Below are 16,325 nucleotides of genomic sequence, written 5' to 3'. Positions count from 1 at the left end.
TAGATGTTAGACAACAACATCCTATCACCATGTGGTGAACAGCTCTCAAACTACTGCATCCAAAAAGTATTCTTTCTATTAGCAAACACAAGGGGTTTATTCTACAAGCTTAAAAGAGAACTATGAGGTGAGTGAAATCACTCATCCTCATAGTTAGAGCTGATATGTGACAATTACATTGTCACATGTCGGCTCTATAGATGGGGAAGTGAGAGAACGCATACCGTCACTCGCTCACTTCTCGATCATGTCCCTGCAGAGACTGGTGACTGTCAGTAAATGCTCCCCTCAGGGATTTCCCTCCTCCCCGCACCGATCCTCCAGCACTGACCAGAGGAACAGACGAGGGAGGGGGCAGGCACAGCTGGCTCTGCCACTAGATAGGCAGAGCCAGCTGTCATTCACGCAGCTGGGTGGATCCCGACAATATTGTCGGGATCCATCCCGGCTACGGCGGTCTCAGTATACCGTGAGCTGTAGCTCGCGATATACTGAGCTTTGGGTCATGGGAGGAGGTTAGTATATGTCCTCCCGTGACCCTTAAGAGAACTATGGGGAAAAACACTTACCCCATAGTTCTCTTTTAAGGGCCCATTCACACACATGTGTTGTACTACTGCACGTGCCTTACTACAATGCATTATTAAACATTAAGGCGCAATGCATAAAGCCAACCTATTCATTTTCAATGGGCTGGCTGTACATCATAATGCACAAAAAAAAACAGGTATGCTCCTTTATTTGTAACACAGCGCACCTAAGCACAAGGCATGTGCGCTGTGAAGGGGCTCAAGTCTGGGTGCATTGCCCACTGCTGCAGTATGACAATAGGGTGCCTTTCAAAATCAATGGAACAGCACTGTGTTGCAGTAATGTGTGGAAAAAACGATACGGGCCCTTAGACATATGACATATAAATGCACTACTTAACATGTGCCACTAGATGTCACATCCAATGCTTGAAACAGTGAGGAGGTGTCAGAGCCTGTGTTTCTTTTTTAATTTTGACCCCTTAGGGGGATTTTACTTCACTTCCTGCCCCAGTTACTGGTGCCTTTCTATGACATTGAATTTGTTTCAACAGAGACATGAGCAAAGGTTATAAAAAAAATTGATTTCTACTTGAACCTCCTCATTGAGACATATCAGGGCTTTCCTGCATTTCCCTATCTGTAATAGTGGCAATAGAGTACAACACAACTAAACAGAGTGAAGAAAGATAAATAAAATGTTCAGCAACATATAGACTGTTATGTGCCAATTTATTGCAATCAGATCATTAAAAAAATTATCTATCTTTGGTTTCTAGGGGGAAGCTGCCCATTTCACACAACTTTATTACTAAAACCTAGCATAGACTTGGTACAGAAAGCAGTGTTCAATAACGCATGGTAACCACTAACCAGGTTTCATGAGCCTACATTTAATGTAATTAGCTGAACTGTAGCTACTAGCTGTAACAGTAAATTAATAGTGTTCTCACTGTTTTTTTTTTTTTTTTAAGAAAAGTTCTTTCAAATCAACTCTGAATAAATTACTTACAATAAGCTAACAATTTAAACAATGCTGCAAAAAAAGACAAGTTACTAATGTCAGTGGCACAGAACTAGTGCTAAACTAATTTGCCATTTTATGCAACAGTACACAAAATATGTATTTTAGACTAATGCATTTAAACTTAGGACATGTTTATCAGAGAATGTATTTACTGTTGTGGCTTTTCTTTTAGAAACAGTATAACAAAATAACAAAATAAAGACCAATCTGTATATATTATGGACAAATGGACATATTATGCCAAATAGGGACACCAAAAGCAAAACACACCTGAATTTCCAGCTATGCCACGCCCCCACAACAGTTTCACTCCCACTGCAGCATTCTGCCTTGCGCATTATAAATTAAATATCCAACAGGGAGGGTAAGATCTTCTCCAAATTCTCAGATGCACAGATCTTAAAGTGTTTGGACAGACAAAAGTTTTCTTTTTTTATGTTTTGAAGTAGGGAAAAGTTAGAACCCTTGACAGGCTCTTAACTGCTGTCTGTATCTCTGCTTTGGAGATTAATTCTCTATATTTTTCTTGGTGAACTTTATCACCAATGCAGAAAGTGATGGGAGCTCTAATTTTTTACAGATGTCCAGCACCATAGATGAGGGTTAATCTTCCAATGAGGACTTGATCTGGTGACAACGGTGACAACTGTCATAGAGGGGCATTCCCTTCACTTCAGAGAAATTTCTTATTTCCTGTTTTGCCTCCAAGACAGGAAGTAAAGGGAAATCTTCCCACTGGCAGCAAACAGAAGTTGTCACTTGTCATGCAATCAACTAAATTGCATGTCTTTTAATAGATACCATGTCCCATGCCACAATCCTCTGGCCCTTCAAGGACATATCAACACAATACCCACAAAAGTTTGACAGGGAACTTCATATTTCCTTAAAGGAGAACTATGGGGTCAGTGTTTTTCCCCATAGTTCTCCTTAGGGTAACGGGAGGACACAAACTAGCGTCCTCCCGTTACCCTAAGCTCAGTATACCGCGAGCTACAGCTCGCGGTATACTGAGACGCTGCAGCAGATCCCGATGTAGATGACGAGATCCGCCCAGCTGCGTGAGTGACAGCTGGCTCTGCCTATCTAGAGGCAGAGCCAGCTGTACCTGCCCCCTCCCCCGTCCGTTCCGCCAGTCAGTGCTGGCAGATCGGAGCGGGGAGAGGGGAATCCAGCCCCTCCCCCTGTCACGGCAGAGAGCCGTGACAGGATCGAGAGGCGAGCGAACCCGGTATGTGTTCGCTCACCTCCCGATCTACTGAGTCGACCTGTGACAGTCTCATTGTCACAGGTCAGCTAGAACTATGAGGTGAGTGAAAAGCACTCACCTCATAGTTCTCCTTTAATTTCACACAATACTTCCTTTTATTTTTATTTATATTTTTTGCAGTGCATCAAAAAGCAAACCAGAATCACAGTGTAACTTTTGCTTGAAAGGTTATAGGACTGACCTAAAATGTAGCGGCAGAGAGATGGACTAACATATTTATCACAGTGTGTATCTGTGATTTTTGATGCAATAAAGAAAAATAAAAGGGATCAATGTTATCAATTTAAGACGGGAAGTCCCTTGTGCCAAACAGATGTTCTCATGCACGTGCAGCTCAGGTTAGAACTCAACAGTGCAAAAAGTATTGTCACAATGATTTATAGTGTATGTGTTTTTAGGAGCTAAAGAAGTAAATTGGGGCTATCTTTTACAAGCTACACCTCATCAGAACTCAATGGTCTATCATCTGTCAAGCCTCATCACTCATGATACAATTTAACATCAGAGTGAACATATGAAAGTACTCTGATCCAATACAAGGTAACTATGGGGTCTATTCACGAAGCTGCCAAAGGATCTGGCCGTAGCTTCGGCCGATCCTTCGGCTAGCTTCGGCCCAAGGTTCAGTAGAACCGAAGGGGTGCTGTATGGGCTATTCACAATAGCCCGTACAGCTCCCGATTATGGCAGAGAGGCTCAGCCGAGCCGAACGCATATGCATCAGCTCGGCTGAGCCGAGGTGAAAGCCGAAGCTGGCCGAGCCATTGGCCGGCCGACAGCCTGCTTCTGACAGCTGCAATTTGCAATCGCTAATAGTAAACTAGCATTGTACCCGCCCTCTGCTGCAGTTCCCCATCAGGTCCATCAGCAGAGGGCGGGTACAATGCTAGTTTACGATTGGCTATTGCAAATTGAAATAGCCAATAGTAATGTCCCAATGCTTTTCAATGGGAAAATTCTCTTTTTTTTTCTATTCTGACATCGATCGTGTCAGAATAAAGACAAAAAGACACAGCAGTGTTTCTCTCCTGGGCGGCCGGGAGCGGGAGGCTCCCAGAGCGCCCGGGAGAGTTTTCTTTTAACAGCAGCAGAGCCGCCGGACAATAGGAAACTATTGGGCGGAGCTAGCTGTCACTGCTAGCTCCGCACAATCATTTTCTATTTACTTTTTTTTTACTTTTTTCACTCTTTTTCTGTTCTGCTCGGTCCCTCTGAGGGACCGAGCAGAACAGCCGAGCCGAATGCCGCTCAGCGGCATTCGGGTATTCACTCACTGCTTTTCGGCATCTTTAAGAATAGCCCGAACAGCAGTGAGAAGCCTGCCGGAGGTTCGGCTCACTTCACTTCAGATCGGTCATTCACTCGGCTGCCCTCTGCAGCTTAGTGAATAGACCCCTATGTGTTCCTAGTTGCACTGCACTTGTCATTTTCTTTTTACTTTTTGCAGCCTTTACATTACATTTAAATTAATGTGACAGAAAGAAACAAATGCAGTAGTTAATACCATGTTGTTTTTCTTTCTCATTCACATCCTAGTGTCATTAGGTAAAATCCCCTACCTCACTGAATTTCTATTTTAGAAAAGACAGCTGGAGTATTTGATTGACAAGACAACTTGCTGTAGCCGTGACAGAGTTGGGAGATGTGGGCAGATGATCAACACATCAAACCTTTTATAGAAAACAGCTGTCTGCCATGTAGCTTTAGAGGGGATCAGCTTTCCTAAAATAGTACTGCACAGCCTCTTCCAATATCATCTGATCCTTTGAAGTGAACTTCAATGTGTCATTATTTCATTGTGCTGCCAAAGTCAGATCACTAATCATCCATGGGGCAACCAACATGAAGCCAACAGTCAGGAGTCAGTACCCAAGTGCCCAAAGTAAGAACCCAAGAATTTAAGCCAGTCATACTGGGAGTCACATAAACAATACCACACTGACCTGTGAACTTTTTTTTTATATATACAGTGGTACCTCGGTTCACAAACTTATTTCATTTCACTATTCTGGTAGCGAACCGAATTGGTCGCAAACCGAATCAAAGTGTGATCAGACCGCGATCTCGACTAGAGGAAGCCACGACCATGCGTCACAGCAGGGAAGATGGCTGCGGTGGTGTTCGTCACCCGATGCGGAGTTCGCGAACGGAAGCAAAATTTTGCCAAACTTCTTGTAAGAGAACCTAATTGTTCGCGAACAGAAGTGTTCGTGAACTGAGGTGCCACTGTATACTGTATATCCATAGTAAAAATTACAAGTAAGACCAGAAACAAGCCATAGTTAGAAAACTTGGACCCTGGAAAATAATTGGTCTTATTCAATTAAAGCCAGTATGTTATAGAAATCTATTACAATATATTATTTAAGGTATTTTCATCTATGTCCAACAATGCTGCCCCATATGTTCTTTTCATATTCTTTTAAAATTACACTTTTTGTTAAAGGTTTAGCACTCCCACAATGATATGTTACAGGAGGAGCCTGGTGGGTTGTGTCTCAACCTGTTTTCTTAAATGTTTTGCATATTAACAGTAATGATCTTTGATGTATTACAGTGTATGTACAGCCAATACAGTTTTTTGTTTAAGTTATGTATTGGAAAGGGTTAAAAACCTATCAGTTTTTTTTTTTTTGCTTTCTTTGTCCCCCTGTAAGATTTATTTTTACATCTTGCTCTGAAGACACAACAGGAAGAGAACACCTCCCGAAGTGTGGGGAACTGCCATCCTAGTTGTTACTGCACCTTGTGGATGATTTAACTTCACCTCTCCCATCACTTAGGTTTTTTTTATATTTTTCTCACACGAGATTCATAAAACGTTCACTCAGGATTCACATATTTTCTAGTTGAATCCAGTTAGAAAAATGTGTGAATCTTGGCGAAAAACGGTGTGACTCGTGTGTGAAAACATTTATAAAGAGACCCCTTACTGTCTCTGTCACCAAGAAAACAGTGACGTGCCGTGCCTTCTGGGCTGGGTGAGGCATCCCCTGTCCTGCTAAAGCTCAGCCCCGTCCTGCCAAAGCTCTGCCCCATCCAGCGGAAACCCTGCCCCCAGCTCGTTAACCAAGCTTGTGGGGAGGAGGAAGGGAGGGGACAGGGAGGAGCTCCCTCCCTGCCCCTAACTTGCTCGTCACTGCTGAGGCATCAAGATCGATGGCCTCAGTGGGGTTTTTTTTCTTTTTTCTGATTGGACAGCTTGGACCAGTGGCGCTTTGCGATTGGTCCAAGCCATCCACAGAGCTCACGCCTCTAACACAGATTAGAGGCTGTGACAGCTCTTGCCTCACTAGGTTAGGCTACACAAGCAGTGGGGAAGCTCGCTGCTGTGTAACCTAACTACCTGACAAAAGCCGGATGCAGCGCTGCCTGTAATTAACAGGCAGCACTCCGTCCATGACAGGTTGCACAGCGGGGAGGTTTTCCTGCTGTGTAACCTGTAACAAGGCACACTGAATGGAGAAAAATCTCTCAGCTTCAGACTTGAAGCTGACAGCTTTTTCCTGAATAATACTGGAGTCTATTCACGAAGCTGCCGAAGGATCTAGCCATAGCTTCGGCTGATCCTTCGGCTAGCTTCGGCCCCAGGACCCCTTTTGGTTGTAGTAGCTATTCACTATAGTCCGTACAGCTCCCGAAGTGGGCCAATCGGCTCAGTCGAGCCGAAGGCATATGCCTCGGTGCGACTGAGCCGAGGTGAAAGCCGAAGCTGGCCGAGCGGCCGGCTTTTGGACGGCCGACAGCCTGCTTCTCAAAGCTGGGCGGAGCCAGCCGTGATCTTAAGGCTGGCTCCGGCCACTTGCAGAGAGATCAGTGTTCCGGGTTACCTGGTAACCAGGGACACTAATCTCCAGACAGCCCAACTCTCCCGGGCGCTCCGGGAGTCTCCCGCTATTAGATAGCGGCTCCCGGCAGCCCGGGAGATAAACACTTTCTAAAGGAAAGTTTTGCTTTGGTCGATCGAGCAGAGTAAACCTTTCCCTGCTTTTTTTTTAATATTCTGACATGGAGCCGTTGGCTGCCGTCAGAAAAAAAAAAGAAAATGTTCAGCATAGGAATTAATTGCTAGATTCCTATTGGCTATTTCAATTTGCAGTAGCAAACTAGCTATATTTTTTATCTACTTTTTAAACAATTTTTCTGTTCTGCTCGGTCCCACAGAGGTCCCACATTCGGCTGTTTACTCACTGCTGTTCGGTATCTATAGGAATAGACCGAACAGCAGCGAGTAGGCTGCCGGAGGTTCGGCTTAGCCGATCCAGATGTTGGATCAGCTGAGTCGAACTCCTTCTGCACTTCGGTTCGGCCAAACATGCTGAGCATGTTCGGCCGACCCGAAGTCACCCAATGTATGACTGTTTTCAGCCGATATACGGCTGGAATCAGCCGTACCAGCCTGAAGTGAATAGCCGAACAGCGATCGGCTCACTTCACTTCAGGTCGGTGGTTCACTCGGCTGCCTACAGCAGCTTAGTGAATAGACCCCTAGGTGAGGCTCTGCCTCACCGGACTCCCCTGACCACACATCCCTGCAGGAAAAAAATGAGAGGAAAGTAAAGCCCCCAGCAGGGACACAGACACCACTATATCCAATTTTTTTTTAAATCCTTGTTTGCTCTTTTGTTTTAGAGAGAAAATGTATACCAATCAACTAACGTGTCATTTAACATTATTATTTAGCATCATAGGCTTCATTAACCAGGTTCAAAGAGCAGTGTGGAGCAACCCTATTACCAGTATGGAATCCATTTACATTACTCGGACATTATATAATTACAAAAGCAGGTTTTTACTAGCTATGTCCACAGATAAAAAATGTTTATATTTTATCCAACTTCAGGCACATACAATCATATGCCAAATATACATCTGACTTAATCTGCAACTTTAACTACCAGCAGAATATTTTTTTACATGGTCAAGAATAGTAAATATAACGCGCTATGGGTTTTCTCTGACAACTGACAATTTCAGTTCCTTTGGTTATCCTCCACTATTCCAATGTACCTTCCTTGTTTCTTAGAGGTATGGTTTCACATGTCACCTGCAGAGACACCTTTGGGTAAGACCTGGCATTATCGCAAATTTCGACTTCCATATCTACTAAACTTTACTTCTCCGAGCAATCAAAAAAACTACAGCATGAGGATGAGAGTTCTATTATGCAAAAGGTCACATAAGAACCTTACATGTAAAGTCAAAGGGGGGAATTTATCAAAACTGGAGCAGATGGCCATGGCAACCAATCAGCTTCTCTCTTCAGTTGGATCATTTAAGCTTAGAAAATGAAAGCTAAAAGCTGATAGGTTGCCATTGGCAACTGATCCAAATTCTGCCTGCTCCAGTTTTGATAAATTCCCCTCATAATGTTTCTGTTACCCTGGGAAACCTCAGACACAGCATAGGCCACAGCACAGATACATAGGCCTTGTGTGTGTAAATTACAAAATGTAAGCATATTTAAACTCAAAACCAAAAATGTTATATATTGCAGCTTAGCAATTCTTAGATGTGGTAGCTGCATTAGTTTTCTTTTTTAAGGCTTTTTTTCCCTTTATTTTCACCTGGTGATCTTTACAATAAGTCCGTGATTTTTCATCTTCCTATAACAGACCAAACTGTCCAGCAAATGTAGCAGATAGAGGGCTAAAAAAAAACATTTAACACTGACAGGGGTGCTTACAATGATCAGCTTTTATTCATTTATGTAAACTTCTGTCCCAAAAGGAAAATAAACTGTTGCTGTAGCTGGTCAGATCACCGGGTAAAAATAAAGAAAAAAAGCCTACAAGTAGAAAACTAATGAAGCCACCACATTTAAGGAGTGGTAATCTGCAATATAGTACATTTTTGTTTTTGGGTTTAGATACGCTTTCAATATAATAATCTTTGGCATTGTGTAATTTTATTTTTTGGAAAAGAGTAAAAACAAATGATTACGTGATCATTCACCAATAATTTGTATAAAGTGCTAATAACGGTACATTTCATGGGCATACATTAGCAAAAAAAGATTGTAAAGCCCATACTTTGCACAGATATGAAAAGTCGCTGTCACCAGAAAAGGCCATGATGCCACCAGCCAAGAGCATCAGAGGAAATTCCATTTTTATCCATGTCAAGGATTATATGGTACAGTACATTACAGAGCCACATTTCTAAATATTAACTTAATGAACTGTAGTTTATTTTCACATATAATGGATTTTATCACAACACAGCAATATACCAGATGGTACATAATGGACTATTTCAGGACTATCCAAATGTAGTCTTCAAGCTTTGCATCCATGTTAGCATTTGGGGTACAATAATTAGTTTGGTCATATAAACCTAATTGGGGCCTATTCATGAGGACAGCACATATACATTAATGATGCTATAAAAGAAAATACAGTGGAAGAGGATTTCTGTTGTAGTGGGTTGCAACAAACCACTGCCTTATGCACTCTTTTACTGGACACATCTAATAGTTAATACAGTAATCCTAACATTGTTGGCATCACATGGTGCTTGATAACTGAATTGGATGGCACTGGAATGTTAAAGGAGAACTTCGCTATCTGTGTCTCATTGAGGAGATTTACCATTACTTTCTATCACAACAGTAAATGAAAAGAAACCCCCTCTTAGACAATTGTCACCAGAGCAAGTGTGCCCATTGAAAGACTTTCCTTTTTTCTGTTCTGGTGACAACCTAAAATTTTGTATACTCCCTCATTTTCGCTCCTTGACAATGGTCACAATGACAAATACAGAGACAGCAATAGAAACCAAACAGAAGTTCCTACGCTTTATGCAAAATTTAAAAAAAAAAAACTTTTTGGATAGCTTTAGATACACTTTGAATTGTGTCTGGTACTGATTTAATTAGGTGAAATGAGGTGCAGTAACCCTCTGTGCACTTCAAACTTCCAATCATGTGCTGGGAAAAACCCAAAGATTATTTTTGCAAGATCACTTCACACTTTAGTGAATCCCGTCTGGGGTCAATTCGCTGCATTACACTTCATTTCAGCTCATCACAATTAGTACCAAACACCCAATCATCTGAAGAAGAAACTATATTTTTAATTTTCCCTGTCTAGCAGGGTTATTCACAAAAGGGTGAATAGTCTGGAGAAGGCAGGAGAAGTGAACAATCTAGGACAACATCGCTGATTTGGAAACATTCTCCATTTAACTCACTTTCCAGTACAGCTATGCTGTCCTAGATTGTTCACTTCTCATGCCTTCTCCAAACTCTTCACCCTTTTGTGAATGACCCTGTAGGACTAAATGATTAAAACACAGGTACTATTCACTTCAATGCACTTCCTCTCAATGCTAACTTCATTTTTCAGGTCCAGGAACACTTCACTTTACACTTTATTAAATCAGTCCCTGAACATTTGGTAGATGGTGTTGGTATAAGGGAAAGTAGCTTTTAAATGCCAGATGCTAGGTGCCTCTACAAAACAGATATTATTTTACACTCTGTTCTGGTTCATAATGTAAAAAAACAAAAAAATACATTCCAGCCCTGAAACAATCAAATATAAAGTACATACAACAATCCTAAATGCAATAAATATTTTTACATAATAGAATAATACATAGGTGGCGCTAGAGTTGATAGTATTAGAAAACCTAATAAACACATCTTGAAGATTTGTTGAAATAGTTACTTTTATCTGCATACAGTATGGATGTATTCCTTACATTGCATGTAGATATTCATTTACTGTACACAAGGAATTCTAATATATAAGGAATTGGTCAATTTGAATACAAATTATTTTAACATCCAAGTGAATGATGTATGCCATTACAATCATCATGTAACATATAACAGCAATGACAAAAACAGATATATATATTTAAATACTACTTACCACTAATCTGAGCCTCAAAGGTTGCGGCACTACCCTCCAGTACCACAACACTTTGTAAAGGCTGTATAAACGTCGGTGCTTGTAAAGCCATCTTTATAGGCACTCTGAAAAGTTAATAAATAAAAATAAAAATAAATGGGTGTACAAGTTTGAGTAGACCTTTAAAAAATACAATTAGTAGCTAGAATGTACACATTTAATGCTGCACTTGTGTGAGCACAAGTGCCAAATATCTGCTGTTCTTTCAACACCTTTTTCTTAACAATTACTGCATAAAACATTCTTATTTTTAGACGATAATTATGGGTGACATATTGGGACCTAAGTAATTTGAAATGTTCATTAGGATACTGGTAGTGACAGGAGAACTGGAAAGCTGAACTCTGGGCTATGTGTTGGAGGACCACTTAGACATTACAAAATGGCATCAGGAAGTAGAAAGTCTGTAAAAGACAGCTGTGAAAGCGTTATTTTTTTGTAACCAAACTAAAACTAAATAAAATAAATGATATAATATTATATTTTAATATTTATCTATGCTGTCTGTTTGCCTATCTATCTATCTATCTATCTATCTATCTATCTATCTATCTATCTATCTATCTATCCTTTTGGATAGTCTTTAAGGGTTTATGTGCATAACACATTTGAGGCTCAAACCAAATATATCTATTTTAAGTCTTTACAAGGCTCTACTGCAAAATTCTCTAAAAAAAAAATGAGAAGATTTACATTTAAAGCTGATAATCTTGATTTAAAAATAAATACGAATTATGTAATAATACTTATAGCTGTATAGCTTTTAATCTGCAGCAAATTATTTTATGTTGGCAAGAAAATAAATGTACAAATTAAAAAAGTGAATATCAAATTTAAATTGTAGAAATCGTTTTAAAAACATATCTTAAAATGGCTAAACAATGTACATAAAAATTGAAATAAAACATACAAAGTAAAGAAAATAATGTATTATATGTGTGCTATATCATGTATGCTGTCTCAAGTTTTTCTTTTTTTATAAGGATAATCTGCACAGATCACAAAAGGGCATGTGCTAATTTTAGAACTAAGAGCTTTGACTGACAGGAGACAAGTGGTAGTGGTAGGAATGATATAGATAGGGGAGCAGATGATTCCCTTAAAAAGTCATCAGTGCCTAGCTGATACCTCATGTCTCTTATCAGAGTTATTCCTGGCACTGCGCTGTCTGGGGAACATAACTTTGTACGTTTACAAGATTAGAACAAAAAGTACAGCAAAGTTAAGGTTCCCATTTTTAAACCATTGTTTAAGTTACATTTGTTAACACAATATAGGTTTAAGCTATATTAGTACCCTCAGTATATAAGTGTACATTTTAACCTTTTTTGCATAGACACATATATTTATTATCAATTCATATATACATGAACACACATTCACACAAATACATTAACAGCTAATTTTACTGTTTAGTTGTGTTAGGTTAAAAAAAACCCTGAAAATTAAGCAGATTTTAATTTCCCTATTAGTAAGCAATGGTCTAACTACTAACCTGATGTTTCCAGAGTGCCTAAAAGGGTTGGGACTAAGCCCAAGAGCTGTAAAACGACGTCCTTTTCCCAAACAGTAGTGTTAGACAATCCCAGTGCATAAATGGTTGCACCTCTGTGCCTAGAAAACAAAACTACACAGTTGTTAGCTGTGTGTAGTTTTGTTTTTCTATGCAATCCCTACACCCGAGGTAAGGCTGAAGATGCACGAACTGCTCAGAAGTGGTAACATGGTGCTTTTACTTTATATACCCCAGATCTGCTGACAGCCCTGCATCGTCACTTCATGGGCTGCCTCTATCCCTCAGCTACCACGTGGGATCCTGCAAAAGGGTGGTCCATTTTATGTAATGTCACACCTGTCTCTGTGACTGCTGGTGCTAAATTTGTCATTCTTTAATTTATCTTCACAGTGGAGACTCAGCACGTGTTCTCTGTTGGGGGAAGTGAGTCTGTTCTAGACACCAATCAGTATGAATTGAATAATGGTATGAACATAGCATAAGTAATAGAATAAAGCGGTGCTTATATGTTAACACCAATAACAGTTGGATTAGTAAAGCAGTAATCTTCCCTCAGAGAATATAACTTGTTCTCAATCCAAACACCTAGTACTGTGAAATATAGATTGTAAAATAGAAAACTGCTACGACAATGAAAATTACATCCTTAATATATCCCCCCCATAATTTTGAAACCTCGAATAGTTATGATAAGAATGATACGAAACTGCCAATCTTATATGTATTCCTCTTTTGAACTCTGCAATAAAGATAAATCATTTTACATATTTGTCACACCTTGTTTTACAATTGTAATAAAACGGTACCAAGTATAATTTTTACTGTTATTTTTCCCCTTTAATCGCTTGAAGACCAGGTGTTTAGACCCCCTTCCTGGCCAGGCCATTTTTCAGTGTTCAGCGCTGCAGTACTTTGACTGACATTTATTCCGTCATGCAACGCTGTACTGAAATTAATTTTATACCATTTTTTGGGGACAGATAGAGCTTTCTTTTGGTGGTATTTAATCACCACTGGGGGTTTTATTTTTTACTATATTCAGGAGAAATTACTGAAAATTTTGAAAAAAATAAGTTTTTTATACATTATGTTATAAAACAACTAATATTACCCACTTTTTTGGTAAAATATAAAAGACAGGGTCATGTCGGGTAAATAAGCTTAAAAATCGCAAAAAACTAGCATACCCAAAATTGGCCATAGGCCACGCTTTAAAAGCTTTTACAGCACATCAGTTTAGTGTTATCAGCGATTGATGGCCCTAGAACTATTGGTCTCATTCCGACGTTCTCGGCGATATGTAACATGTGCAGCGTAATGGGCGCAATCGTCGTTTTCGCAGGTATGCGCACCTGACGCATGTTTACATGCGTGTATGTAGGGGTGGGGACTTAAAAAAAAAATTAGTTTTTTTTAATTCTTTTTTATGTGTAACTTTAAAAAAAATTTGGGGGGAAACTTGAAAATTTTTTCCTATTTTTTTTTTCACTTAAAGTGACATTAAAGGCAACATTTTTTTTACCTCCTCCCATGTAAATGTTAGCACTTACCTTAAATGATGTCTCTTTTTCCGATCTTCCTCTTCTTTCCCCATGTTTTCATCTGTCCCTCCAGCGGTGTGACGTCACTCCGATCCAGCGCTGACTGCTCTGTCTCTCCGATCCAGCGGTGTCTGCAGGCGGGTGCACGCGTCCATAGACTTACCTTGCGTCTCTGCTCGTCTCCCGGCCGAGAATCGGAACTGCGCATGCGCCCGCCCCAAGATCCTTTGCGGCCGTACGAGCAGTTCCTGATTCTCGGCGCAGGAGCGAGCAGCGGTAACGAGGTAAGTTTAAAATGATTTTAAACAGTTTTTTTGGTTTTTTTTTACACTTCTTGCCTATATCTACTGCATGCTAGCAGTAGATATAAGCAAAAAAAAAACAGAGGGTTTAGAACCCCTTTAACTTTATTGCTATCACAGAGGGGGCTGAGAAACCCCTCTATGTGATAGCAAAAGAGGTGACAGGTCCTCTTTATGGAGACATCAGGGGTCTCCAAGACCCCTAATGTCACCTAAGACCCCCCTGAAGAAGCTGATGAAGCAGAGATCTGCTTCATCAGCTTCTCTCCAGCATCTGAAGCTGGAGAGTGACACGAGAATGCGTAAGTGATGTAATATACACCACTTCCGCATTCTGACAGCGGAGAGGGGACCGGAGGGAGATCGTGAACCGACCTCCCTCTGATCCTCTGTGACAGAGGCAGTATGCTGGTCCCGGGCTCACACCGGAGCCCAGGACCAGCTTGACAGCGGGAGGGGGAGAGGGGGGGGGAGCCGCGGAGGGGGGCGCATGTCAATTTGCAATAGCTATTTCAATTTGCAATAGCCAATAGTAAACTAGCATTGTACCCGCCCTCTGCTGATGGACCTGATGGAGAACTGCAGCAGAGGGCGGCTGCAATGCTAGTTTACTATTGGCTACTGAAAATTTAAATAGCCAATAGGAATCTAGCAATGCATTCCTATGGGCACATTTTTTAAAATGTTTTTTCTATTCTGACACGGCTCCGTGTCAGAATAAAGAAAAAAAAGAAAAAGCAGTGTTTCTTTCCTGGGCGGCCGGGAGACTCCCGGAGTGCCAGGGAGAGTTTGCTGTCTGGAGATCAGTGTCCCTGGTTAGCTGGTAACCAGGGACGCTGATCTCTCTGCAAGTTGCCGGAGCCAGCCGTAAGATTACGGTTGGCTCCGCCCAGCTGTCAGAAGCAGGCTCGGCCAGCTTCGGCTTTCAGCGCGGCTCAGCCGAGCCGAGGCATATGCCTTTGGCTCGACTGAGCCGCTCGGCTAAGTTCGGGAGCTGTACGGGTTCTACATAACCGAAGGGGTCCTGGGGCAGAAGCTAGCCGAAGTATCAGCCGAAGCAACGGCTAGATCCTTCGGCAGCTTCGTGAATAGACCCCCAGGTGTTTACACCCCCTTCCAGGCCAGGCCATTTTTCAGTATTCAGCCCTGTGGTACTTTGACTGACATTTATTCCGTCATGCAATGTATTTAATCACCACTGTGGTTTTAATTTTTTTACTATATTAAGGAAAATTTACTGAAAATTTTGAAAAAATAAGTTTTTGGTAAAATATAAACGACGGGGTCACAATGTGTAAATAGGCACCAAACATGTCAAGCTTTAAAATTGCGTGCAAAAAACTACCACACCCAAAATTGACCATAGGCAACGCTTTAAAAGCTTTTACCGCTCATCAGTTTAGTGTTATCAGTGATTAATGTCTCTAGAATTATTGCTCTCACTGCGACGTTTGCGGCGATATGTAACATGTGCGTCGTAATGGGCCCAATCGTCGTTTTCGCACTCATGCGCACCTGGCGCATGTTTGCATGTGTGTATGAATGGGTGGGGACTTTAAAAGATTTTTGTGTTTTATTTAATTTTTTTTCAATTGTGACTTTAAATTTTTTTTGCAACTTTAATTTTTTTTCCACTTAACTTTATTGTTATCACATAGGGGGCCAAGAAATCCCCCTGCGTGATAGCAAAGAGGATGTGACAGGTCCTCTTTCTGGACCCCTAATGTCACCTAGGGACCCCCAAAGAAGCTGATGAAGCAGAGATCTGTTTCATCAGCTTCTCCCTAGCTTCTGAAGCTGGTGAGTGACAGCAGAACGTGGAAGTGATGTAACATACATCACTTCTGCATTCTGACAGCGGAGAGGGGACCGGAGGGAGATCGTTAACCGATCTCCCTTGGATCCCCTGTCATAGAGCCACCATGCTGGTCCCGAGCTCGCACCAGGCACAGCGGAGCTTGGGACCAGCGGCAGGAGGGCCGCGGAGGGTGGGCGCACAGAACGGCACGTTAAACAAGCGATTCGTCGGCTCTATAGCCGGTGGATCGCATGTATGTAAACCGGCATAGCGACCTATTTATAAATTGTGTCAGTTTCTCGCTCGCGCATGAGTGGGCATGGCTAACAGGACGTTTTTAAATGGCCGGTCAGATCTAGGAAGCTCTTGGCCAGTTAAAGAAGAACTCCAGGTATGGAAGCAACTAACCCTTGTAGTGCCCCCCC

At 41.4% G+C, this 16,325-nt stretch overlaps 1 protein-coding gene across 1 annotated transcript in view; it reads right to left on the bottom strand.

Moving 5' to 3' along the window:
* Positions 1-10,795, bottom strand: part of TTN (titin) — a 270,471-nt gene extending 259,676 nt beyond the window's left edge. The window contains 1 exon segment of the mRNA XM_018561614.1: positions 10,705-10,795. Within this exon segment, the coding sequence (XP_018417116.1) occupies positions 10,705-10,795 (91 nt within the window).
* Positions 10,796-16,325: the final 5,530 nt, after the last annotated feature.

Source organism: Nanorana parkeri, unplaced genomic scaffold, assembly GCF_000935625.1.
Source record: "Nanorana parkeri isolate BGI_ZX_2015 unplaced genomic scaffold, ASM93562v1 scaffold534, whole genome shotgun sequence".
Taxonomy (NCBI): domain Eukaryota; kingdom Metazoa; phylum Chordata; class Amphibia; order Anura; family Dicroglossidae; genus Nanorana; species Nanorana parkeri.
Note: the sequence above shows the minus strand (reverse complement) of the source record. Positions and strands in the feature narration are given on the sequence as shown.